Raw genomic sequence first — 25,515 nt, 5'->3', positions numbered from 1 at the left:
ACAAAAAGGGCTTTTCCCATGAGAGGAGACAAGGGGAGAGCTTTGATATTGTTATGTATTGTGCTTGTTTACTTATAGCCAGGCAACACTTGGAGAAAAAAATAAAACTGTGGATTTTAATTTTGTCTCTCATATGTATAAGGGTACCTGTTGTTTTCATGCATGCTGTTAGCATGTAGAATTAATGACAGAATTTTTCAATTCTGTGTGCCTGCTTGAAATTTCATCATAAAGATACTGTATTTCTGCCTGGGATTTCCTGCATAGAAATACACCCAACTGCTTAGCACCCGTGCAGAGAATCTGATGTTTCCAGGAAGTGCCGATACTCTGCATGTCCCCAATAAATCGAGTGGTCTAATCTAATAGTGGGTTTAGGAAGTGTGCACAGCTCAGTTTATGCACTGCTGAGGAAGAAGCGTCCCAAAAACATTGGTGTTACTGTGCATTTGCTGTGAAGGCGCAGTGGGCACGCAGGGGATGTTGGATTTTCTGGAAACGCAGCAGCCTGGTTGGAGAGTCTACATGGGGATATCTGTGGTTGTTTCCTTTCTGGTAGATTTACCATAAACCTTAAATACCAGTGCAATAGCAAATCCTGAAAATCTATCCTAACCAGTTTTGGGGACAGAGAAAGAGGATGCAGAAAAGAACATTTGGGGAGATGGTATCCTGAATCGAAAAAAGTCTTCTTTTAGTCATACATTTGGAGGGGCAAAGAGGACACCTCGAGTCATGGAGAAACCCCCGAACTCTGGGTTGCACTGGGCAGTAAGCGCAGGTTATGAATGGCAGCGTTTGCATTTCAGACATCCACTTTAAGGGCATGTTTGTGGGAGCACTGGAAGTGTGATTTAGGCACTGGAGGAAGTGTAGAACACCCTAAAGTAGCAGTGACTTATGTAGCTCCGTTGTGCAGCCAGACTGTTCAAAGCCAAAGATAGGCTAAATTCTTTTAAGGAAGCTGTTTAGAGAAGGAGTGAGAGAGTGGTTTATCTAGACAGGTTTCAGTTATGGCCCCAGCTCTGCCAGAACAGCTTCCTGAGCTCTGTACAGTGAAGTGTTGGTAGATACTTGCCTGCCTTCTTCACTAAAAGGCTTTTGATGTGCACAGACCCATCGAAGAAGTGAATTAGGAACGGCTTTTCTGGCTTCTAGTGAGCCTCTCCACAGGCCGGGGGCACCAGAATGAGGTGGAAGAGCACGCTGTGGGTAAAGGAGGTATCTGCATCTCCCCAACATTTTTATTCCAGCTGCATCAGGGCAGCAGAGCTGCATCTGTGAGTCTAGAAGAGCATAAGGTAGGATGTTCAGTAAAACAGGATCCAGCTCCACAAGGCACTACTTTGTCTGTGGATGTGGGAAATAGCTGTGGGATGTACATTCATCCATCTGAACTGGATTTTTGGAAAGGATGGTAGAAAATGCCCCTTGACCCCCAGACTGCTCTCCCATCAACAGGCAAGTCCACTTGCCTTCCTTGACCCCTTAAGCACTGGAGATCTTTTAAACCATTGGGAAAATGTTGACATTAGGAAAAGAAATTGGTTGTGTGGCTGGGACAGCTGCATTCCTTTTGTAGCCTAGTACATTTCAACCCAGTTAAAAACTAGGCAAAGTCATTACCAATTGACTGAGGGTTATAATCGAAGTACTAGATATCTTTATTTGTAGGTAGTGTAGCCAGCTCTACCAGGAGATATATACTCTGCTACAGCAGTATCACCTGTCACAGCAAAGAGCAAACGCTGTGCCTTGCTGCTGATATCCAAAGTAGCAGCTGTACCCAAGTACATGGCCCGTCTCTGCTCTTGTTCTCTTTGTGTCAGCATTGTGTCAAGAGCTATAATGCCTAAGAATTTGGTATGCGTGGGCTGGGAGAAGAATTTTTCCCCTTGTGAGCTGACTGTGGCTTGGGAGGGCAAGTGTCCCTCAAAGGAACAGGAGAGCTATAGAAAGAGAGGATCATGTCTAGCACTGAGCTTACGGTCTCCTGTTTCTGGACTAGAAAGAACATCCTCAGCATCCTCTGTGCATAGCTGGGCCCCAGCACCTACTGATCTGTGCCCATCTGTATGCCGTCAGGGTTCATACTGGACACCAGGATGGATGGTGCGGTCCCTTGTACCCTCTCTCTGGAGTGTCTCTGCCCATCGTCAGTGTGTGTGTCCGGCACTGATGTTCTCGCCGTGCAGGAAGGGGCCCGCACCGCATCTTGCAAAGAGAGATGCGCTGGGCAGCAGGAGGTGCTGTCACACATGTCTCTGTGTTGCAGGGCATTGTGGGGAATCTGTCCAGTGGCAAGTCGGCCCTTGTGCACCGCTACCTGACTGGCACCTATGTACAGGAGGAGTCTCCAGAAGGTAAGTTGGTTTCTTGGTGCTTGGGTGAGCGGTCTGGGCCCTGACTCCTCCTCCGTGGCTCAGGTGACCCTCCATCTCAGCATCTCCATCTGCCACTGCCAAAGGGCTCTGCAGCCTCGCTTCCTTTCATCATGGCTTTCCTTCTGCTTGCTCTTCTCCTCTCACTTGACCTGCTGCTTTGCTTTGTTCCCAAGGTGGCCGATTTAAGAAGGAAATCGTAGTGGATGGTCAGAGTTACTTGCTGCTGATTCGTGATGAAGGGGGCCCCCCTGAACTCCAGGTAGGAGATCTGTACCTCCTGAGATCCCTTCCCACTCCCTGTCATACCAGAAGGATCAGAGAGTTCCTGGAGAAGGAACTGGCCCTGCTGCTTCTTTGGGGAGAAGTTCTGTGGTGGAAGAGCATGAGGTTTTAAACAGCAGTTATGGAGACACAGTTATGGAGACTAAGAAAGACTATTAGAAACTGCAGGGCCTAAGTAGGAGCTGCCTTTCTTTATGGTCACTGCTGACCCCAGTGCCTTACTGTGATGCTGAGGAGCTTGTGCCACAGAGCCCAGGCCAGTGTAAAGTTGAGCCCAGCTGCAGCATCCCACCTATCTGCTGTGTTGCTCCTCTTGCTGACATCTCTGAACGCAGGGGCTCAAAGACACTTATCTGAACTGTAACTGTTGGTATGTCTCCTTCAGTTTGCTGCCTGGGTCGATGCTGTCGTGTTTGTCTTCAGCTTGGAGGATGAAATCAGCTTCCAGACAGTATATAACTACTATCTGCGGCTCTGCAGCTACCGGAACACAGCGGAGGTGCCGATGGTGCTGGTAGGCACGCAAGGTAAAAGCTGGGGAGCTGGCCACCCAGGCTCGGTCCTCACGTCCTCCCTGGCTTAGTGAGGAAAATTTATGATACGTAAACACTGGCAAACGAGCTCGGTGCTAGCCCTTTGAGTATGTCATTGGGGGATTATAGGAGCTGCTTGGTCTTCTCGTCCAGCGCTGCTAAGCAGTACTTGGGACAGTTATTCTGAGGCCCCTGGTTCAGGGTGCTGTAAGTGTTGAAAAATTCCATCTCAGCCGATTTCTTCCTGTGGAGAGCTGCTTACCTTCCCACTGAGCCACTTGTTTCTTTGAAATACCTGAACCTCTTGGCATTTCCTTTCTTCCTCAATTCCTGCTTGCATTCTCTGCAACAGTTGAGCTGGGGCAGGAAACAGGGCCTAGTTGTCAAAGGTTTTTCTGCTAATGCGTTGCTCTTCATCTTTCTACAAGCTGCAGTAAGAAAAATTTGAGGGGATGATAACTTGCTTTCAGCACCCTGGGAAGAGGCCTGAGTTGTTGGGCACCATCTCCTCTGAGGTGCTGCCAACGCATGCGTGGATGTGTAGAAGACCAGCAGCAACCTAGAGTGAGCCTCTTCTTTCGTCTTCCAAGTGTGGTCTGGGACAAGAGTCAGGCAGGAAGCAATAAGGCGAGCTTTCACTTAACCGCAACGTGAGGCTGCAAGTGGGTATGGGCAACAGAGAGAGAAAACAAGGAGGCGTGGGTGCCTGGAGGTCCAAATGTGCACAGTAAATGAGCCTGGGTAATGGAGGCCAATGAAGAGGGACCACCAGGAGAAAAGGCAGCCCTTGAGCTGGGATTACCTGCCTTGTGCAGAGTGCATTGGAGGAAGCGCCTTGCCTTGGAAAGCTTTACTGCTGGTGCCCAAGCCCAGGAGGCAGGGAGGTGGCAAGTAACAAGAGGGCATTGCTACAGGTATCTGGGGGCTCCAGATGCCTGAAATGTGGTTGCCTTTTTTGTCTGTAGACAGTAAAACACAGGCAGGAGGGAGAAAGGGTTCTTGATGCCTGGGGCTGTAGAAGTTGTTTGGATGTAAGGGTAACAACTAAAAGCAAGAGGAGGGGATGGAGGATGTGAGGAAAGAAAAGGTCATGGCAGAACTCAGTTCCTGAGTAGTGGGATACACTGGTGGGACCATATTCTTCGTGAAGATGAAGCTCGTAGGGTTAGAACACGGCAATGACAGCAGCAGAGGAGTATCAGAGGTGTCTGCGCTGGGCCCTAGCTGAAGAGTAGAACAAAGATGTTAAATTTCTGATATTTAAACTTAATGGAATTAATTTCAGGACTGAGGGATCATTTTTGGGGGCAAGGCTGGGGGTACAAGCATGTGTCATGGAGCCTCAGGACTGGGAAACGAGTGATACGGCAGAGGGCTCAGAGGTCATTGTCTCAGATTTACAGCCAGCTTGAGGCCACAGCCTTGGTATGATCACACTAAGCAACCCTGTAGACCAGCTCAAGAAGAACTTCTTTTTAATGGCAAGTCCCAGTGCACCTTTGACTTCTCCTGACAAGGTTCATTCACAGCCCTTGCTTGTCCCTGGCATGTCTTAAGGAATTCAGATCAGATTCTTCTTGGGAAGGTAGTTTTTTCATACCATGCAAGCACTTAGTAGCCAACTGGGATACAGTTTAAGCCCATTTTTAGTGTTGTCTACCAATGAAGGCATAACGTGGAGTGCATCCTAGCAGAGCCATCTTTCCCACTTAACTGAAGATCATCTCTCCATTTTGATTCTTTAATCTGTAAAGTATGGCCTTAAGACCTAAAATGATCGAGATATGCTGGTGAGTCTGTTTAACTCTGCAGCTGAGGCAGACTTGGAGATGAATGCACCTGGTAGTTACAGCTTCCATGACCAATCATGCATTGATGGATTGCAATAAGTTGGTGACTTATGACACATATAAACACTATAGATTCTTCTCATCTTTGCTCCAAGCTCTCCGTCTGTTATCGAGTGTCCTTCCATTGTCTTCACACATGTGCACTGTTCTTAACGTTGTCTTGTGAATTCCTGATGGCATGTCCAGTGCCAAACAGCCGTGCTGCCTTGTCTTGCCAGTCACACCTCGTGCTGGTTTCTGGGAAATATTTCCTCTGTCTTCAGAAATATCAGTGACTGTATGACTAGGAAAGTTGAACGTTCAAGGTTCATTTAAAAAATGTTAACAAATCCACGTTTCTACAAATGTGGAACTTCGTTATCTCAGGCATTTATCAGATGAGTGTACTGTGAAGGTGGATATCTCAGCATGGAGAGGAAGGGAGGGAGGCCAGGAATGTGACCTGTAACCCATGAACAGATGGGACATGGATGCTTGTTTTTTAACCTTCTCTCCTTTTGGTTTCCAGATGCCATCAGTGCTACGAATCCCCGAGTCATTGATGATTCTCGGGCACGGAAGCTCTCCAATGATTTGAAGCGCTGCACATACTATGAGACCTGTGCTACCTATGGACTGAATGTGGAGCGAGTCTTCCAGGACGGTAACTGCAGTCTGGTGGAGGGTATCCAAGCAAGACAGGGCAGCAGTGCTGTCTGAATGTCTAGGCTTACAATATCTAAAACGCAGGATCCCAGTTAGAAAGGAATACTCCAGTGAATACACAGGAAGTTAGCCATAAGTTCATGTGCAATGCAGTCACTTCATGTACAGAGATTGTGTGTGGATTGATTCTCTTGTGTACGTTAACATCGGTGATCTGCATGTGTTGTGAAAGGAGGACTACTGCAGAGCAGAGAAGGGCAGCATCGTTTTCCTCCCTTTCTCATAGAGGCCGTTTGCTGGGTAGCCACTTGTTCCAGAGACCAAAGAGGCTGTAGGGTACTGTTGCATCCCTATGGTGGGCCTATGCAGCACAGCAATTTATATAAGCCAAAGGACTTATGAGCCTGGAGAAATGGGTTTGATTACATATCATGGAGGAGAGGAGAAAACAGCAGAATCCTTGAACATTAAGGGTAAAGGAACAGCAACCGAAAGGCCAGATGGAGGAGCTGTTCCTAATGCAGAGAAGTATTTCTGCCTAGGCTTTGAGAAGGGTCTGTATAACAGTGCTGCTACAGGTGGAAGAGGGAACCCGCACCACATCCTAGGAGTTTTCTATCTACTCAGATAAACCTGTCCTTGAATGGGGCTGCATATTCCCCTCTTCCCTTTCTCTACCTTGTCTTCTAGAGCGCAGCTGAATATCTCTGTTCAATGCCACGTGGAAGGAGCACTGTGGGGAAGGGTTTGTGTAGTGCTGAGTGGCTGGGCAGGACAGAGTTGCTTGTGGAGAGAAGGAGAGCTGAGCTGGTAGAAGAGCGTTTGCAAGTGGGACAGGTGGCATGGAGAAAGTTTGGAAATAATAGTGCAGCAGGACTGTCCAAAACCAACATTCTAACTCAATTCATTGTAGCATGGCAAGATAGTCTGGGTGCAAGACAAAGGACCCAGCCTGCCCCTAGCTTCAAGTGCCTCCTTCCTCCTCTAGGCTGGCGCTTGTGATCTTCCTTCCCCTGCGTAAGTCTCTGACCTTTCAGTGATGTTCTGTTAAAGTGCTGAGGATCATAGCCAAAGTGCTTGCCTGTTCCCCTCTCCCGCTGCTGGTCAGCCTCTAAGAGAGTATGAGAAATCAGGCCAGAGAGAGACCTTTCCAATCATCCCACTTGGCCCTCTGTCTAGCTCCTATCAGGGAATCCCTCAGCATACAGCAGCCTCTGCATTTGTTTGGTATTCCTGGAGAAACTGGAAAACGGTACCATCAGGCAGAAATGCCTATGCTGATGGTACTGACCCCAAAGACCTGACTTCACTATTGTGTCCTCAAGCCACCTGCTTTTTCCCATTTACGCTCTTGTTGACCTCAGTTTCACATGCTGACTCTCCCTCTTATCTTTGTCGACCAGCTCTAAAGCTTGTCTACTCTGTGAAGCCCCTTCTTCATATTTTGTATCCTAGAACCTTTGACCCTTTCCTCTGTTAGACTGAACAGGTCAAGTTTCATCAGTCTCTCTGGACTAGATTTTCTAGACCCTGATGTAACTTTGTGGTTGTTTCCTGCCTTTTCCCATTTGTTGATATCCTGCTTTTGAGCACGGACCCAGGACTGGCTGCAGTACCCAGTAACATTCTTATTGCCAAATGCCCCTTTCACCAGAAAAGCTCTGAACAGTAGAGTCTGCAATCTGCTGAGAGGTGGCTGGGACTTACACCTACTCAGCTGGAGAAAGGGAAAGAGGTGTTCATGAAAGCACGCAGCAAGTAACTGTAGGATGAGGAACAGAGCCCCAGACTCTTGGATCCTGTCCTGCCTCTCTAATCTGTGAAATGTCATAATCTTTTGGTTTAGCAGCCTTTAATTTGAGGTCAGATATTTCCATGAGCCTTTTTAATAGTGAAGGGTAGTAAAATCTGGATTTTTTTTTTAAAGGGAGTGGCAGGGGTGATCTGCTCTAGGTTGTGTACATGTTTTGGCAGGTTGACAGAATCCTGAGGCATGGAAGAGTCACAGTCTGTGGAGTATGAGTAGTGAGGTTTCTGTGAATGGGGATAAAAGCGAAACTCACAGTGTCTTCTGGGCTTTGTTCCTTCCCCTCACCCCCTCCCCAGGATATGCAATTCATGAGTTGAGAAGTACTGCTCAACAGCACATGTCTCCGTAGCACACTCCTCCATTAACGGACTTCCTGCCGAGGCGTTGCTCCAAGAGTTTCCTGAGCTGGGAGAATATGGAATGACCTCAGGGTCTCCAGGAGGGGCAGCAATGGCAGAGCTCCAGAGCCTCTGTCTCTTCATCATGATGTGGTCTGGACAGCTAGGTAAAATGCAGATCTGCCCTTTGAAGAGTGGTCCATGAGTTCATTGTGTCCATAGGGGTTATGAAGAACTAAGTGGCTTGGTTTGGCTTGCTGGGGAAGTTTTGCCTATTGGGAAAAGCAAATGTATTTCCATTTTCAGATATGAGGAAAGCTGTCTGGGTCGTTGGTTGCCTGTATCCCCTCCTTCCTTCTTTCCTTCTAGTGAGTAAAGGAGAAATGGTAGGGAAGAACAGCTGTGAATAGTTGAAGATAGTGAATGTTGCAGCAGGCCTGGAAGGGCAGAATCTGTTAAACCAACTCAGCATTGTGCAGAGTAAGTCTGGAGCAATGGGTAGGTTATGTGCATGGTTGTTCTTGGCTTCTAGGAACTGTTTGGTACTGTGTTTCACTAAATTTGTTCAGCAGATTCCTTCAAATCAGCATGAGGATTGGTTGTGTCCCTTCTCTGAAGAACAGTATTGAGAAGAATGGCAGAAGGTGGATTTGAGAAGGGGAGGGGAAAGGACTGCAGGATTAGATGCTGCTCTTTATTAGGCCACCTGTCATCCTTTTTTTATCTCAAGATGAAACAAATTGTACTCTGGGCTTGCTTTTATCTTTGTTGACCACAGGGATCATAGACAACGCAACTTTAAACGGTGAGGTGCGTGAGATGAAAACCCTTGTGTGGGACCAGGGCTTGGAGCTTTTGGCCCTAGCTCTGCTTAGCGAGCTCTTCCTCTCTTGGTTGGAGATTTTGAGCTGCTGATTGAAGGCTCGCGTGTCAGTGCCTGCAAAGTGCTTTGCTTAGTTTTACCTCTGGGTTTATTCATGGCCTGCATGTGTGGTCAGGAAGGAGGACAGGGAGTGGGTTTTGTCAACTGTGAGAAGGAGCAAAGGGCAGTGAGGCTGAGGAGGAAATCCAGAAGATCCCCGGGAGTGAGGGTCCTGGAGTGTGTGATAATCTGAGACTGCTCAAACAAAATTAATGTATAGCCAGATACTTATGTTGTATTGGAATGAGGAGTGTGGGTCATCTCTGTGTGAGGAGGAGTTGTGCCCGGGAGAGGGCTGGTGATGTCCTTGGGTGTATAAACAGGGGAGCACCAAGCAGAAGTATGGATGGATTCTTATCTTTGTACATGGTAGCAGACCGTTGCTGGAGCGCTGTGTCAAATTTGGGTATCAACGTTTCAAAAGAGAGCAGAGAAACTGAGAAGAAAAAAAAAAGCCATTAAAAATTAATCAAAGGCTGACAAAAATGCCTGACAGTGAGACACTACAAGAGCTTATCCATTCAATTTATCAGAAAGAATACTGAGAGGTGACTTGATTACAATGTCTGAGTATCTACATGGGGAGAAAATCACAGGTACTAAGAGACTCTGCAGGCTAGCAGAGATCTAATGCTAGAAGCTGAAGCCAGTCAAATTCAAACTGTAATTCTTTTTTTCTCTTAACATCCCTCTTTTTTAACTTTTGGAAAAAATGTTGTAGGGAAGGGCTGTATTCTGCATCTCTTACTTTCTCAAAATCCAGACCAAGTTCCTTTGTGGAAGAGACTCTGACTCTCCCAGATGACTGGTGCATTGTAGGCTGGGTGAGTTGAATGACTAGCAAGATGCAAAGATCAGCCTGGAAAACTGAGAGACCATTCCTGGCCTTTGAGTCCTTCTACCCATGAGCTGAGTTCCTGCAGTTCCCTGTACAGTAGTCATATTTTCTGCAGTACTCTGCCTCTGTGTGCTATGCTGCACACCTGTGAGTGCACTGTTTTCCCAGTCCCAGTGCCCTCACCAGGGATGACTGTTCTGCTTCTGTCTGCACCACGTTTCAGCAGAAGCTTTTCTTTGAGAGTACGGCCAGTTAGGGCTGATGTTCATGCATCGTGGTGAGCTTGATAGATCCAGGCTCAAGGGTGGTGGATGCCCTTGGAAAGCATGTTGCTCAAGGCTCTGGAGAGCTGTGGAGAAAGCACAATGTAATAATAATGAGTAGCAAGTGGAGCACAGGGACCCACCATTTCACAGATCGGGACTAAATCTCACATACTCATTGCTTTCACCTGCCTGCTTAACTGCAGGACAACACAGACTCCCTTGAGCACAGCTGTGGCAAGGGAAGGAACAGAGAAGAGAGCACTGGCTCTGTGAAATGTGTGGAGCTGAGGATTGCTCAGCCAGACACATTTGCCCCAGATGTCACTGGGATCTGAGAACCATTCAAGGACTTCCAGGATCCAGTTTCAGAAGAAGCTGACTTGTCAGGATGAGGTGTTGTCAGAGTAGGTAAGCAGCTTTTCCTGATGAGCATGGATGGGGTTTGATGCATCTGGTTTGAGGTCTGGTGGAGTGCTGACAGTCACGGATTGTGTACGGAAAGTTCCTTTCATGGAGATACAGTTACCAGCCAGGCCCCATCTTTCCATGCTTTCTTCAACGCAAGTTGCTCAGGCCACACAGTGTTACGCCTGCCCTGTGCAGGCAGGGGAAGATACCGTGTTTCCACAGTAGAAACAGGAAATCCTCTCTAAGCTCTGTGGTCGTTGCTTTCATTGCAAAGGTTTATTTGCTTGTCCAGAGTGTGCAGTGTATATACTGCATCTCTGTTCCCAGAGGTCCCTTTCGTGCCACTGTCTTGTCCAAAAGTAAGCAAGCACTGACCTTTTTTGGGCAGCAAATGTTGTGCTGGTCCAGTGTGGCAGGTTGGAGGAGCAACCATCCTTCTTTCAGGTATGCAATCAAAGAACGAGGCTAGCAGTCTTCCTTCCCAAACCGCTGTCTCTGCAAATAACCCCATGGTCTGCACATAGTGCTGCTGAGTGCGGGCAAAGTTCTGAGATTTAGAACTTTGGAACTCCATATTCACTGCCTGTGCAGAGATTCTTCAAGAATCGGGTGGTTCCTGCTATTGTGGTGCCCTCCTTTATGCTCAGTTGTGGCAGAGAGACTGTTCGTCTATGCCTAGAGCAGTTTCTGGATGTTTGATTTCAAGCTGAGTTTGTTGTGTTGTACGAGGGATCTAGACCATGCCTGTTCTGTGGACTGTACCACTTGTGTTGAATCTTTTGGAGTGACAGATGTTTTGTCTTGACAGTCAGGCTTCTGAAGGTCTTTGTGAAAAGGACGCACGGCATGGTGAAGGTTACCCCTTTTCTGCTTGCAGGGCTAGTTTCTCACGTGCAGCCTGGCGAAAGTCCTCCCTGAACTGCTGTTCACTGTGTAGGAACTGCCCTTCTCTGATCCTTTCAAAGTTGTTTCCAGTATCAGATGTTGTCACAGTTACTGCTTTTGTGGAAAGATGGAGCAGTCTGCCTTTGGCTTCAAATACAATTTGGAGATGATCCTGGCCCAAAGCAGGAAGAGTGACCTAAGCTGGGTTAGGTATTGTAGTGTCCAGGCCTCTGCAGACATGAACTTCTAGTTTCAGAACTTTGCCAGTGGCAAGGCTAGGTCTGCCCTGAAGGGATGGATTGGTGTGAATCCTTTACTCATACTAGAGCTCCCAGTGAGGTAAGAGGCTAGTACTGAGCATATTTTCTGATTGCTTAGCTATGGAGATATATTGTTAAAGTTTGGTTCTCAGAATTGCCTTCACAGAGCTTCTGTAATGCAGGAGTCTCATAGAGTTCAGCAGATGCCAGGACAATAGCAAGATGCAGTCAGTGTGGAGGCACCATGCAAAGATCAGGGAGCAAATTGTCAAGAGCTCTTTGGCAGGTATTATCTTGGAGTTGTTCTTGAAGAGGAAGAATTATCCAGGTTTGATCATGCAAGTGCATGGAAAGGACAGCAGCCCAGCTGCTCTGTGCCGTAGATGGCTACTCTAGCTTGCTTCTGGCTTCCTTTGCAGCAAGTTGAGGATGAGCGCTCCTCTCTTCCCTCTGTCCCTGAGCATTGGAGAGGATGGTTTTGCGATGGCGTTGCCAGACAGCCTTTTACCAAAACCCTACTGCTGAAACGCTTCCAGTAGATCCACTGTTCTTCTTTCCTCCTCAGTGATAAGGCTGCAGTTTTGGACTTTAGTTTGAAAGCTCAAGGATAGTTCTTACTGTCCCCTGCATATGAGGGTTGCTTGTTTGGGTTTGTGTATGCTGAGTGGAGTTGTTGGACAGTAAGTGTCATTTCTTCCGCTTGGATGTAAATTAGATCGTTCCATGCCTTCAGGGCTAATTGACAGCATTGCCACATCTCCCAGACTAGCGAGTGAAGCTTCTGAGGAACTATCTAGCAGGAGTATTTCCATGGAGAGGCCAAGATATCATGTACAGGGGTGTGTGCAAGGCCCAGTGATTCCAAAAGGTGCCACCCCCACGGAAGATGTTTCTATAGAGCTGTTTCTGTGCATTACTTTGGACCATCCAAAGCACCTCCCCTCTTTATCCAGATTCTCCTCACAGAGCTGACTCTTCCTGTTGGTGTCTGTATAAGAGATTTCTTCAGAACGCCTAGACCAAAGTGTTATGATAGACTTTAAAATAACTTGTGTGATGCTTAAGTGCTATATACACTGTAATACCATCCATCAGATTTGACAAATACTGAGAAATGTATCAAGAAGTGTAGGTTCTGCACTGATGCAGGGCTCATTGGTTATACATTGTGGAACTATATGTAGCAAGCAAAGACATCTTGCTATCAAATGAACCAGACACTGGCTTAAGATATCTTTGAAACAGTCCATTGTTCACAAAGCGGGAGAACCTCTGCCTAGCAAGCAGAAACTTGACGGTCCCTTAATTCTGTCCCAGATAAGGGTTAGTGAGATTTTTATCACCCCCAGTGTGGTCTTGCTGGCCTCATGATTAGTTCCATTATTACCGTTAATGATGCAGAATGAGTGACAAGGCAAAGACTATGCCAGGCTGTTTGCAGAGGTCAGCATTTGCTGTGAAGTTTTTCTGAATTTTTCCTGAGGCCCTCTCTTTTTTTCCCACTAATGGCTACCTTAACCTCACTGGCTCAAGAGAACACTCTCACCTTTCCTCTTCCTCTAACATTGGACCAGCTTATGTCCGGCATATTGGGAAATTTACTGCCTTTGATTTGATTTCTCCAGTGAAATGCTGAATTGCATAAAGTCCTCTGCCCTGAAAAGTAAAAAGATTTTCTCTGTGGGCCATGCAGAAACTTCCCTTCTCATATCATGTCTTGTGTGATCTATTTTGGACTCTGATCTACTTGAGATTTCTCAAACTGGCCTTGACTTCTGCTGTGGGGTGCTCAGCTGTCTTTTTGGAATCAAGTGGCTTTCTGGGTGTCACAGCATTCCTGAAAAAGCTTTCTAGAACATGTCCTGTCATAGGAATTTTGCTCTGAGCTGATGAACTCCCCTTCAAGTCAATGGTATATGTGGTTGGTCCCATTTGGGCAAGTTGTCAGCTGCTGTCAACAAGCATTGCTCCTTTGAAGTCAGTGGCCTTTGTGCAGTCAGTAAAGCTGTCTGGTCTGGATTCTGACCAGATAGTTTTCATTATCACTTTAATAGCGTGAAGAATGAGAGAACTGTAGGCTTGCATGGTAAAATACCTCTTGCTTGTATTCTGTGATGGATAATTTCTAATTTTTTTTTTTTGCCTAATCATTCCCCTGATGCCGAGTTTAAATATTCCCTGCATCAGACCTGCCTAATTTCTATGTCTCCTTCTGAGTTGTCTTCTCAGTTGAGGTGACTGAAATCCACACTTTGTGTGCCAGCTGGACTATGTTCTGACCTGCCTAAGTTTAAGTCCTTTTGTGCCAGCACCTGTGGAGTTCTCGCAAGGACAGCAGTGGCCAAGGCGGCAGTGGCTATCAATATTATCCTGTCCTGCAAGTAAATCTTCCAAGCTGCTTTCTCAACTTCCACATGCTTGCTTGTATATGTGAAATCGCTGCCCCTCACCCTTCCATCCCAGCATCCAGAACCCAGGTCAGTTTGAGGGGGTAGCTCTGTTTCTGGTTGGAAGAAGCTCCTTAAGCCCTCACTCATGTCCCTTTTATACAGGAGAGTCACTCATAGACAGTACTATACAGTCATATACAGTAGACACTCATATGCAGTAGAGTCACTCGTAGAAGCAAAATAAGAGACTTTTGAATACAACCATGAATCTTTTGAGTTTGCTGTCCATGAGCCGGCTCTGCTCCTTGTATCGTGGTACTCTGGGTTTAAGAGAAGGAGAGAAGACACCTGGGTCTCTGTAAGTCTCTTCAGAACTGGAGTTTTCAAGTCTTGGGGCATGAGCTGTCTGTGTGTTTGCTCTAAGGTCTGCTTCCCAGTAGACTCCAGCCCCAAGTGTGAGTATGGCAAAGGTAACACCACTTTCTGAACTGCTTGAGTGAAGTGTTTGCAAAGCCCAAGGAACTGAGCCCACTGACTTTGCAGTTGTGCTGCGACAATACACTTTTTAAAATTTTCTCCCACGTACTTATGGTTGTCTAACACGGTCTGACTGAGTAAGTCTAATGCTAGCTTAGGACTCTAACCTCATACTTTTGCTGTGCTGTAGCTTTTCACAATGAGCAACTGTTAAATAACAGACATGGTGCTTCAGAGATGCTGCTGCTCAAAAAGTGGTTGATGCCCTCCTGGGATTCACCTTAACACAATACGTGAATTTTCATTTCCACATCTCGGGAAGGGCTACTTTTTGGAGAGATTCTGGAATGCCAAACAAACATTATATGAAGTTTGGTGTTCCAGAGGCTAAGTGACCTGTCATTGTAACTATTAACCTTTTTTCTCCAAATTTTCTCTTATAGTGATCACTCCAACATCTCATGCTTTCCAGGGCTGATGGGATGTCAGGTCCACATGTTCAAAGCACTGGAGATACTGATTAGTCTAAGAGTCAGGAGACAGATCTTATCCTGCCCAAGAAGGGGGAGAAGGACTTAGAGTAGATGCAGCGTAAGCAGAAGAGAGCCAGGACAGTGAGATGTGGAGACTGGTGGTTCCAGAGGTGGAAGGCGCAGCGCATTCAGCAGGTGCCTTTTGCGAAACACAGTTACGCAGGAAAGCATAGCTCATCAGTTTGATCTTGGCCTTCAGTTCTGTCACCTTTCTTCACCAAACACTCTCTTCTCATGGAAGAGGTGAAGGCAGGGAGATTCTTCAAGGCATACACTCCATGTCCCTTTGGTCTGCCGCACAGGTTTTTCCCATGGACAGCTGCCATTTGGCATTTGACAAAGGTTGACACCACAGCTGAGCTTTGTATTCATGCATGTGTAATAACAATGGATGACTGAAAAAAGCCTTTATCTGGTCAGCAGTCTGTGTTTTATTGTCTACAAAACAAGAAGTTGCACCCTGATACTCCCTCCTTGTGACTTTCACAAGTCAAAGCCAGCCATGAAGAAAATGTCAGACACAGAGAGGCAGGGGCTCTGCCATAGGCTATAATGGTGCCTGCCAAATGGATTCCCTTGCTCCACCGCTGCTACTCCATAAACGCACCGCTCTTCTCTGCTCCATGAAGTTCTTCACCAAGCACATAAGGTCACTGCAATAGTGAATACATATATAGATTCCATCTCTGGCAGACCAAGAGGAGACTGAAAGTAGCAACAACTGCTAGTGTTAGCTCAGTGAGCCATCCCTATTCCCTATCATTGAGTTGAGTATAAATTTGGGATATTTCTGAAACAGACAGCTTGTTACCTGTGTGCAGTAATGGTATAAAAAGTGAGCTTAGCCTTAGCCTGCATACCTGACTGTGATCAGGGATCTGCATGCCTTGCAGACATCACATGGCACTGCATTGAGTTTGCTTTCAGTAGGCAGAAATTCACTGCTGAATCAGCAGTTTCTTCCACTTTCCTCTCAGCTTCACAGAAACAGAGGGATTCTTAGGCCAAGGATTTGCTGCTTTCATCTCCAGGTCTGCCGTTTCACCCTGGAGATCAGCTCCCCGTAGAAGGCCTAAGGCTCTTTGTCATCCAGCAGACTCTCCACTGGGCTGTGGCCACAATGTTCTAGTCCTGAGGGCCACATTGTCTCAGCTGGAGACACGTCTCATCCCTGTAGCATTGCCAGTCCTGTGTATTGCTTCTCCCAGGCAGCCAGCACAGAGGAGTGTTGCACTGTTAGGGACTTGCCAAGATCACCTGGCTCTGTGGTGTGCCTGGCCAGTGTTTGAATACAAGCCGGCTTATTCGGAGAACAGTGGATGAAGCTGGCCAGGGGAGGGTGTGGCAGGGAGATTAGCAGGGGGAAATGGCAGATTAATATTGTGCGTTTGGTGGGTGGAGGAGGAATTCCTGCCATTTACGGGACTAACATTTGGCTTGGGAGTCTGGTCAGGCTCCCAGCTTTATCAGGCAAGCAGGTAGCAGTGGTGGCTCAGTAGACTCTCTCTACAGGACATTGCACCTGCTCCTGTGAGGTGGCGGGATTTTGCGATTGTTATCTGTGGCTCACTTTTCTGAATGGGTTCAGTCACACCATGTGTGTGGTGCAGCATCTTCCGTCTTTCTGGAAAGGAAATGTAGCAGCCCCTTTATGGCAAGGGTGTATATTAAGCACGTTGGGTTGGAAATGTGATATTCCCAATGGCTCAGCTTTGTTCGTCTGAAAGATTCTGTGTTGTGATTATGGGGGTACCTGGCCAATATGCAAAAGAAAAAAAGGAATGGCAGCGTACTCTCCTGAATTCCCCAGCGGCTCAGCTTGTTTGCTGTCATGTTCTGTCGCCAAGCTGTTTTCTTCTTCAAAGGGTGGAAGATCTGGAAAGATTGAAATGCAGTTTTGGGCCATTGGGATGTGGCGGTGAGGTCACAGGAACTGAGAGAGTGGTTGGTGACAAGCGCCCAAGGTGATGGAAGTGGCATTGCCAGGCTATTCAGTTCAGGCAGCACCTGCCAGAATCTCCATCCTGGTCAGCTCTCTGAAATTTGTAAGATGCTGAGCATGTGCTGGTTCCTGCTTTGAGAAGATGACTGAGGAGTGATCCTGGCTACCCAGGAATTCTTCCACAAGAGCCTAGGGCTCTACACGGCTTTTTGGTATCCACGTGGTGTCACTGCTTCACGTGAGACCCAAGAGAGCAGGCAGCCTTCAGTGGCTCAGCATGATGAATGCGGAGAGCCTGTCCTGCTGCCTGCTGGAACAGCCACTGGCAAAATACTGTCACTTATGGCCACGCTGTGTAGCAGAGGCAGGCAATGGGATAACGAGGTTAGATGTTCTGCAGAAGTCCTCCTTGTTGATGTAGGATGGCACAGTTTGAGCCCTAAATGTTGGCTTCAGTCAGAAGAAGGGTTTGGGTCTCACTGAAGCACTCTAGAAATTTGGGAGTGGAAAAGGGTGTTCTGGACTCTGACCCTGTCCCCTTTCTCTCCTCTTTCAGTGGCTCAGAAGGTGGTGGCTCTACGGAAGAAACAGCAGCTTTCCATCGGTCCCTGCAAGTCCTTGCCCAATTCACCCAGCCATTCGTCTGTCTCTGCGGCCTCCATTCCTTCGGTTCACATCAACCAGGTGGGAAACAGGAACAGGGAAAGCCCAGGACCCCATATGCTTCTCCCCACCCCCGCTGTTCTCTTCACTCACTAAACAGCTTCTTTAGTCTGGCACTAGACTCGCACTAAAGCCCTGCAGTAGCTTTTGGAAACAGCAGAGTGGTTGTCACCCTGGGAGCTTCTGTCTGTAGCCCAGAACAGCTCATTGCTTGCCTTGAAATCAAGCTCCGTGTATAAACCATCAGATCTGGCTCACATGGTCTCCAGAAATTGTGGAGTGCTTCTAGAGGCACTCACTGAGTCATGAGCAGCCTGTGTAGAGAAGTTCCTGGGCAAAGCAGAACGTAGGTCTGTGAAACAGGCCTCAGCCTGGCTGCCCCGGCAAAGCAGGACAGTTGCCCCATAGAATGGGATGTAGGCAGACATAGATGAACATAGATGGTCCTGCTTCCCCTGAAAGCAGGAAGCTGGTGGTCATGTATTCGTATGCAGATGGACTTCTTAGGGGATGTGTTTAGCAGGGTGGATTCAGTGGTGGGACTTTCTGAGGACCCCAGTAGCACAGAAGGGGAAGGAGCTCTCTGGAAGCTGCCCTTTCTGCCAGAGAAGGGTTCTTTGCTGTGTTTTAGGCACAGAGTTAGCTTGGCAGGGACTCCCAAGGTCTCCATGCCGGGGAGATAGTGAAGCCAGATGTATTCATTCTGTGACTTTGGAGGAGGCAGAACTGATACAGGAGAAGCAGGTCAGAAAGCAAAACAGGCTGCCATGGTGAGTGCCTGGCAAAAGAAATCCTTTGGGTAGCCTCATAATTGCATTAATGCTTTGCTTCAGTTTTCAATGTGCACACAAATGCTGAGCTGGCTCTCTAAAGAGGAAGATGAAAAACTGGGAGTGATTGTTTCTCAGGGGCAATCAAGCCAACATATTCCAGCTCTGAAGCAGCTGGCATATGAAATCACAGAATCTATAGCAAGGACTTCACTAAATTTGTCTTGTTTGGCATGATGCTCTCAGACTGGAGAACAGCAAAAGTAGCAACTGTTAATGAACGAGGGGAGATGGCTCCTCAGCCTCCTCGCTAGTAAGCAAAGCTTGAAACAGTTTTTTAGGAAGAGAGTATTTAAGGACTGAGAGGAAAATGTAAAACAAAGAAAATGCAAAGCAAGTTTAGCAAAACAGGCTATGCCAGACTGGCACTGCTTTTTCATAAGGGGATTGGTTTTGAGCCCTAGGGTGTATCAGAGTCTGTCATGCCCCCAGGCGAGCTTTTGATACACTACTGCAGGAGAGATTGTTGCTATACAGTCTATACTGACTGCATAGGTTTTTAATGCTGGACTGCAAGTAGTTCTCTACAGATTTTTGCAGAGACCTGTGCCAGCTTCCTGGTGCTCCAGGCCACCTGAACACTAGCCAATTTGTATAAACGTGCAAGTGAATGTGCTAAGTCCTGCTGACTGCCAGAACTGCCTAATGAAGCGGTATAGCTTTCTGATCACAGCTTTCTTGTGTCCAGCAAGCTTGGGACGCAAGCAGAGTGAGCATAGCTGATTGCAAAACACGTGCAGCCATACTATGCCCTGCACTGTGGCAGGATACAGGCATTTTTTGAAAGGTTTAATAGAGGGCACCCAAGGTGAAGAGCAAAGTCCAGAGAAAATGCAAATTTGAGTGTGTGTGTGTGTGTATGTGTATATACATATATACCTACATACCTACATACATACATACATACATATATCTCGAGTATTTTTATTAGCAGAAGAATTGATTGTAAATAGTTGAAGACTGGCTGGGAAGGAGAGGCAGATTGTACTGAAAGTGGGAGCAGGGTGAAAGATGGCCGAGGGTGATGTTCCTCAGGGACAAGTTGTACACTTGTTTAATATTTTATTTTATTTGATGTCCACAATATGAGAAAAGGGTCTTAAGAAAAGTTTACTAACCTGCTTGCTGCACCAGGCAATGTGTTTGTAGTGAAGATAAACATGTGTTTCTCATTGTGCGGGGTGTGGTGATAGCAGACTCCTCAGTCTCATACCAGACACTCACGTTTCAGTATACATTCAAACTGGAGTAGTAACAGAAAAATGCTAGTGGGAGGGAAAGGAGATCCTAATACGGGAGGAAATAAAGAGCTTGGCTTGCTTAGCTTAGAAGAATGAAGACTGCAGTGGACAAAACTTGACATCTGAAAAACAGCTGTGAAAGGAAAAAACTTGTGAGGAAAAAGAAGGTGCTAGAGCAAAAGAGGAGGATTTAAGACTGGCCATGACAAAGCGGAGATTGGGCATCAGAAGAAGTGTCTGCGTGTCCTGAGCTTTGTTAAGGGTTCTTGCTCAGAAGCCTCCTTACTTTCCTTTTCTTCATAACATAGTAGCAAAATACTCTTTCAGTGCAGCTTGCTGATGACTTCTGTGTAGAGGTGAATGCTGGCTCCTTGACTCTGAGACAGGACCTTTAAGTCACAGCACTTGCTGTGCTCCCATGGCTTTACCAGAGAGGCCTAGGTTATTCTGGTGGGAACCAGAGTTTTTTGATGGGAAACCAATGCAAATAAATGTTCATTGATTGCCTGGACTCTAGCAGTGTCAACAAAAATGGTAGGCCATGTCCTTTTGGAGCTTATGCTGTCTCTGTCCTCCCTCCCCTGGACATACTCTATGCCTGTCTTAAGCTGTGTGCCTCTCACACTGAACAAATCTCTATGCCACAGAGGGGATCAAAGTTAATCTGCATTCCCTGGATCGTCTGTGGATTCACCAAGGAGCACAGACCCTTTCAGTTCCCAGTGGCCTGCTCCAGCAGTCTTTGCTTTGTGGTTACACATCTCTCCTCCATTACAAAAAGCACTTCTAATAGAGCATGAAGCAATGAAACTGATGAGTGATTGCAACATATGATGAAGTATTTCCTCATTCTCATTTGACCTGAGCAGTGAGGCTCTGGAACTGCTTCCCAGCACCTCAGTGAGAAAATCCAAGTGGTTTTGAGAAACACAAGCTAATTGATCCCTGACATGTCTAAAATGGACCTGGACAGAGCAGCCTGTGCATTCAGGTGCATATGGGCACGCTGCCGTGGCAGGAGGACACACATCCCATACTGAGCACAGCAAACTGGCAGCTATCAGTCACAGCAGTTGTTGTAGCAGGGGCTCAAAAGAGCCCAGAACTTCTGCTCAGAGACTGCTCAAAGATTGCGCTGTGGTGGTGGTGACACACTGAAAGGTACAGGCTCCAGCACGAGTTGGAGCAGCTGTCCCTAGCACAGGAGAGCGCTCAATGCAGACAGAGCTGCAGAGCGAGGGTGCTGCTGTCCAGGTGTGGGGTGCAGGGAGTGCTGGTGCCTCTTGTGGGACTGAGTGACTGTGGCCTTACTGCTGGGAGGTGAGCTCCGGCCCAGGCATGGAGTCACCAGGTGAAGGAGCTCTGGGAAGGGATGAGCAGACTGTGCACCATCAAGGAGGATAAAACAGAGTGACAAGGTCTTTGCAGAAGAGTGCCATGGTGTGTCTTTTCCTTTCTAAGGCTGAAGGGGCTCACTCCAGTATTTCTGACTTGCCTTCACTAACCCTGAGAGCAGGTACTGAGGCAGGGACAAGGACCTCAGGGAAGAGGGGAACACAGGACTCAGCATGAAATGAGATGGAAAGATGCCAAACAAAATACAAATTAGGTGCTTCTGTTTATCTTTTACTGCCACTAGGTGTTGGGGTACTCAAGAAAGGCACAGACACTGGAAACAGGAGAATCTCTTTTTCTTTTTTTTTTCTGGGTGCTGCTTGAGTGAACATCAGGACTGGCATTTGCGTCTTGAGCCCTTGGCCAGCAGGAGCCACTGGGAGCTTGTGCACAGCTCTGTCCCTGCCGGCCTTGTTTTGGGGTGTTGAGGGATGCTGCCTGCAGACACTGGCCATGTGTGGTGACAGCAGTTGCTCTGTTGCTTCCAGTCAGTTATGGCAAGAGAATGGCATCTCTGTCATTGTTTCATTTCCCTTGGCAGGCTGCCTTTCTGAGGGAAACCCTTCCCGCTGGTTGGAGTCCCTCCTTCCAGCAGTTGCTGAATTGTCCCTCTTCCCTTCTGCCTGCAGCTAAGGTCAGGGGCTGCTTCCCTTCACAGCCTTGTGCCCAGGAGAGATGGCAGTGCTGTTGAGATGAGAAGGGTATTCTGCTCAGGGTCTCATCTCCTGGCCTACGCAGGCAGGGACAGTTGTACCAGGCTCTGTATCTGGAGCTGTCGGTGAAGATGGCACTGGTCTTCCTTGAAATGGGAACAAGTGGTTCCCACAAAGGGTTACTTACAGCAGGCAGGAGCTGGGCACCAGCCCTGCCTCTCGTTCTAGTACCAGGGACATCTTTTCTGGAAGCAGTTTGATTTTCAAGGTTGATATTTTGGAAATGGCTGCTGCTTGTCTGGTCTCCTGACAGTCCAGCCAGTTCATTGCAATTGCTGGGAGAGAAGAGGACCCTGGTGATCACATCCTCCGTCTGTCCAGGAGGACTTTTTCATCCTGTTGTGAGGTGGGGGCCAGTGTCCTTACCTTAGTGCTGTGCCAGTTTCCCAAGCTGGCAGGGCTCTGAGAGGGTGGTGCTGTGAGAGCTGTTGTGATGGCCTTGCGCAGTGGAGGTTCCTCTTTATGAAGCAATTCTTGAACTAGCCAGAGGCCCTGGTTTCACCTCAGTCTTTGGGAGTTTTGGGTTGTTTTTTTTTTTTCTTTTTACTCCGTAGCAGTGCCTGTTGCCACAGAGCATGTTGTTCCCTTGTTCTCTGCTTTGATGGAAACTGTAGTAAAAGGTCATCTGGTGGTCAGGATTTTCCACAGGCACCAGATGAATGCACCAGATGTGTCCATCAGGTCTGTGACTCTTAAGTAACTTGTTCAGCATCTCTCTGGTCTTCTGAGACACCAAAGGGCCAGGATCAACCCTTGGGAGCCCTGAGCTCTCTGTGCTCAGAATGCCCTCAGGAATTTCAGAGCCACTAGGTTCCTTGGACCTTTCCCAGCAACTCACAGGAAGTCAGTTTGCTTTTGGCATCAGTTTAAAGGCACCTTAGATCCTAGAGGGCCCTGTAGTCCCCTAGGAAAACTCTTGTTTATCTGCTGCTTTGGGTTCTCTCTGCCTGTGCCCTGCCCGCACCCCTGACAGGGCGAGCAGGTCTGATGGGTTTGGGCGCTCCACAACCTGGCCTTACCTTCCACCTTGCTCCCTTTTGGCAGCTGCCTGCCCTTTGCCTTCGGGGTGTGGGTGGGAGTTTCTTGGGCCAGTGGATTCTTGCAGCACTCAGAGAGAGTTATTCCACCGGATTTCCTTACTGTTCTTACCCCTTTCTCCATCTTTCTTCAGGGACTCTGAGATGCCTTTAGGAGTACCCCAGGCTGTGGGATGAGTCTCCGTTGCCTGTTTGCTGTGGGATGGAAGTTTGTCTTTCTGCCAGGGAACTCATTCCCAGACGCTGGCAGGAGGTAACACAGGCACCCCACACTGAATCTTTGCAGGCTAGTAGAGTGAACTGCCAGGTCCCCTGGCCTTTCGGAGCACGTCGCTGGGTCCTTCTGTTTGGCCCGTGTGCTCCGCTCTGCTGATCTCCCTTTTTGGGACAGTGCATCACAATTTAAGAGTGTCACTCTAGTTGGCCTTGGTCTACAGTATTGTGTAGCATCTTCATTGGAAAAAAAAAAAGAAGAGGTTTATTTATCAAAACTTTAGTTAAGGAGAACAGATAAAAGTACTAGAAACTTAAAAGTTCGCTACTGAAATGAAACACAAACTGCAGTTAACCTGTGCTTGGTAACAGGAACTTTTCTTGCCTGTTGCAACGTGTTTCACCAAAGTTCAGTCAGCATGCGTGTTTCGGCAGCTCAAGCAATGGGCCTTTGCATTTCCTTGTGGAAGCCTGCATCCAGTAGCTAATTCAGCTCATGAGGTGCTCCACTGTGATTTCGTGGTCTGTACATTCTCTAGTTTCTTCCCTGTTCCTATGCAAATGCTGAGTCAGTGGCTTCTGCTTGTTTGCACTCTTCCCTTCAGAGCCCTTCCCAAATTTCACTCCCTTGCTTCACCTCACGCCTTTTTTTGCCAAAAGTTAATACAGTTTAACTTCACCTGAGTTATTCCAATGCACAAGCACCCTATAGCACAATTGACATTCTTTGATGTATACAGTTATCCACCCACTGCACGCTAATGGGAAGGATTTGTCCTGCATGTGTTCTACTAAGCTTACAACTTCCACTGTATTCATTGATTCTGATGGAGACTACCAGTGGTTGTTTAGGTAGATCAGCACAATAGCTGCCAGGAGCAAAAATGAAGTATTTGCCCAAACATGCCCTCTTGTCGTGGTTCTCCCCCCTTCTGTGATGTCTTTTGGGTTCTTGGATTCCTCCTGAGCATTCTGCTTCAGCTGAGCAGTGTGATGGTTCAGGATTGCCTATGTAGCCAGAGTCTGCACTGCTGTCTGCTTTTCGCATTCTCCTCTGCCCTCAGCACTTACTGGATGGTACCAGCTCCCTCACTGGCCTTCGTAGCTTGATGTGAGACAACCTTCAGCCCCAGCACCTTTCTTGAGGCTTGGATGTCCATGGGATGCCCGCATGCTCAATTGCTTGTGTTCATTGCCCCGCAAGAAAGACACTCCTTGACTTGTTCCCAACACTAGGCAAATTTATGGGCTAAAGAAAATGAAGTTTTATTCTAGCAAGGCAAAAATTGAAAACAAGGTTACAGGGAGTATGTAAAATATAAAACACGGTTTAGCAAGATTCCTTCCTAGAAGCTTTAGTGTCCATCACCTAGCAGCCATAGGATTAGTCCCAGCTGCTATGGCAGGGGTTCAAACTCTGTAGCCTCTTCTGAACTGAATCCTTCTCTCAGTCATAGCTTCATAAATGGACTGAGTTACTGAAATATTCAGAGCTTAGCTGGGAGAGTGTGTTTTGGACTCCTGGTTGCCTTATCTCGCTCGACTACTTGGATAGCAAGTCTGTATGTTGCAGCTTTGACCATCTCTTCCCTCACACTTTGAATCTTTTTCTGGTTTTTGACATATTTCGCATATTATGCATCCATTAAATATTGATTGTACAGGCTTTATTATTCCTGATCATGCATGTGAGTTGTCCCAATGAATTCTCTTCAGCTTGGTAGCTGTTCTTTCATCACTACATTTGCAGAGTACTTCTTTATGCAGTGTGGTATCTGTGCTTTACAGGAATTATCTCTGATTAATGGTTCGGAAGTCACGGGCAGGATGGCGTTTCTCTTTGCTTCTCCATGTCCCTGATAGTCCCTCCTCCTCTAGGGCTGGGCAGCAGAAATGTGTCTTTCAGCAGGGTTTGTCAGCTGCGTGGCCTCAGGAGAGTGCCCTTGGCTACGTTCGCTTCCCTGCCCAGAGTGCCCAGCCTCCTTTACATGCGGAGAAGTGTAAGCAGACCAGATTCCCACTCATTCTGCATTTCAGGGTGCCAGCAGCTTTCCTGTCTCTGGATGCATTTCAGACACTCTGAGTCTTGCACTTGCAGGGAAACCACCTGCTCACAGCAAGGCTTTGCTGAAGGCTGCGGGGCTAAACAGCCTCCTGCTCCTCGTTTTGAGCCATGCTTGCTGTCAGGCTGACAGCAGGCAGCGTGTCAACCCAGCAGATCCCATGTGGTACAAGGTCCCTTTCCCCAGAGCAGAGGTGAGCAGAGGTGGACAGTCTGCAGAGGATCTGCGACTCTGGGCTGCCCTTTCTCCAGGTGTGGTGTTAGGTTCTTTCAGAACCATCTGGAGACAGTGGCCTTTAACGAAGATGTTTTGTCAGGGCAGAGTGCCTAGCCCACAGGTTTCTCCTCCCCTCTGTGGAAGGGTATTTAGCTTAACTTCAAACAGCAGATAACATGGCCAACTGTGCTATCTGTGGGCAAGCCTGTTCTGGAGCTGTCCTGTTCTGGAGCTGTCCTGTTCTGGAGCTGTCCTGTTCTGGAGCTGTTCCGGAGCCTGGGGTAGCTCTGACGAGTGGAAGCACCTCAGCTTCTTGGAAGTAGCTGTCAGCTCCCCCACGTGAGGCCTTTGAAGGAGGTCCATCATCAGACTCCTCTTCTG

At 47.6% G+C, this 25,515-nt stretch overlaps 1 protein-coding gene across 1 annotated transcript in view; it reads left to right on the top strand.

The window, feature by feature from the left end:
• The window catches only part of AGAP3 (ArfGAP with GTPase domain, ankyrin repeat and PH domain 3), a 119,762-nt gene that overhangs the window by 19,356 nt on the left and 74,891 nt on the right, over positions 1–25,515 (top strand). Inside the window, exons 3-7 of the mRNA XM_068933872.1 lie at positions 2,276–2,363; positions 2,558–2,643; positions 3,052–3,193; positions 5,558–5,692; positions 17,320–17,447. Of these exons, the coding sequence (XP_068789973.1) occupies positions 2,276–2,363; positions 2,558–2,643; positions 3,052–3,193; positions 5,558–5,692; positions 17,320–17,447 (579 nt within the window). The remainder of the gene's footprint in view (positions 1–2,275; positions 2,364–2,557; positions 2,644–3,051; positions 3,194–5,557; positions 5,693–17,319; positions 17,448–25,515) is intronic.

Source organism: Struthio camelus, chromosome 2, assembly GCF_040807025.1.
Source record: "Struthio camelus isolate bStrCam1 chromosome 2, bStrCam1.hap1, whole genome shotgun sequence".
Classification (NCBI taxonomy): domain Eukaryota; kingdom Metazoa; phylum Chordata; class Aves; order Struthioniformes; family Struthionidae; genus Struthio; species Struthio camelus.
Note: the sequence above shows the minus strand (reverse complement) of the source record. Positions and strands in the feature narration are given on the sequence as shown.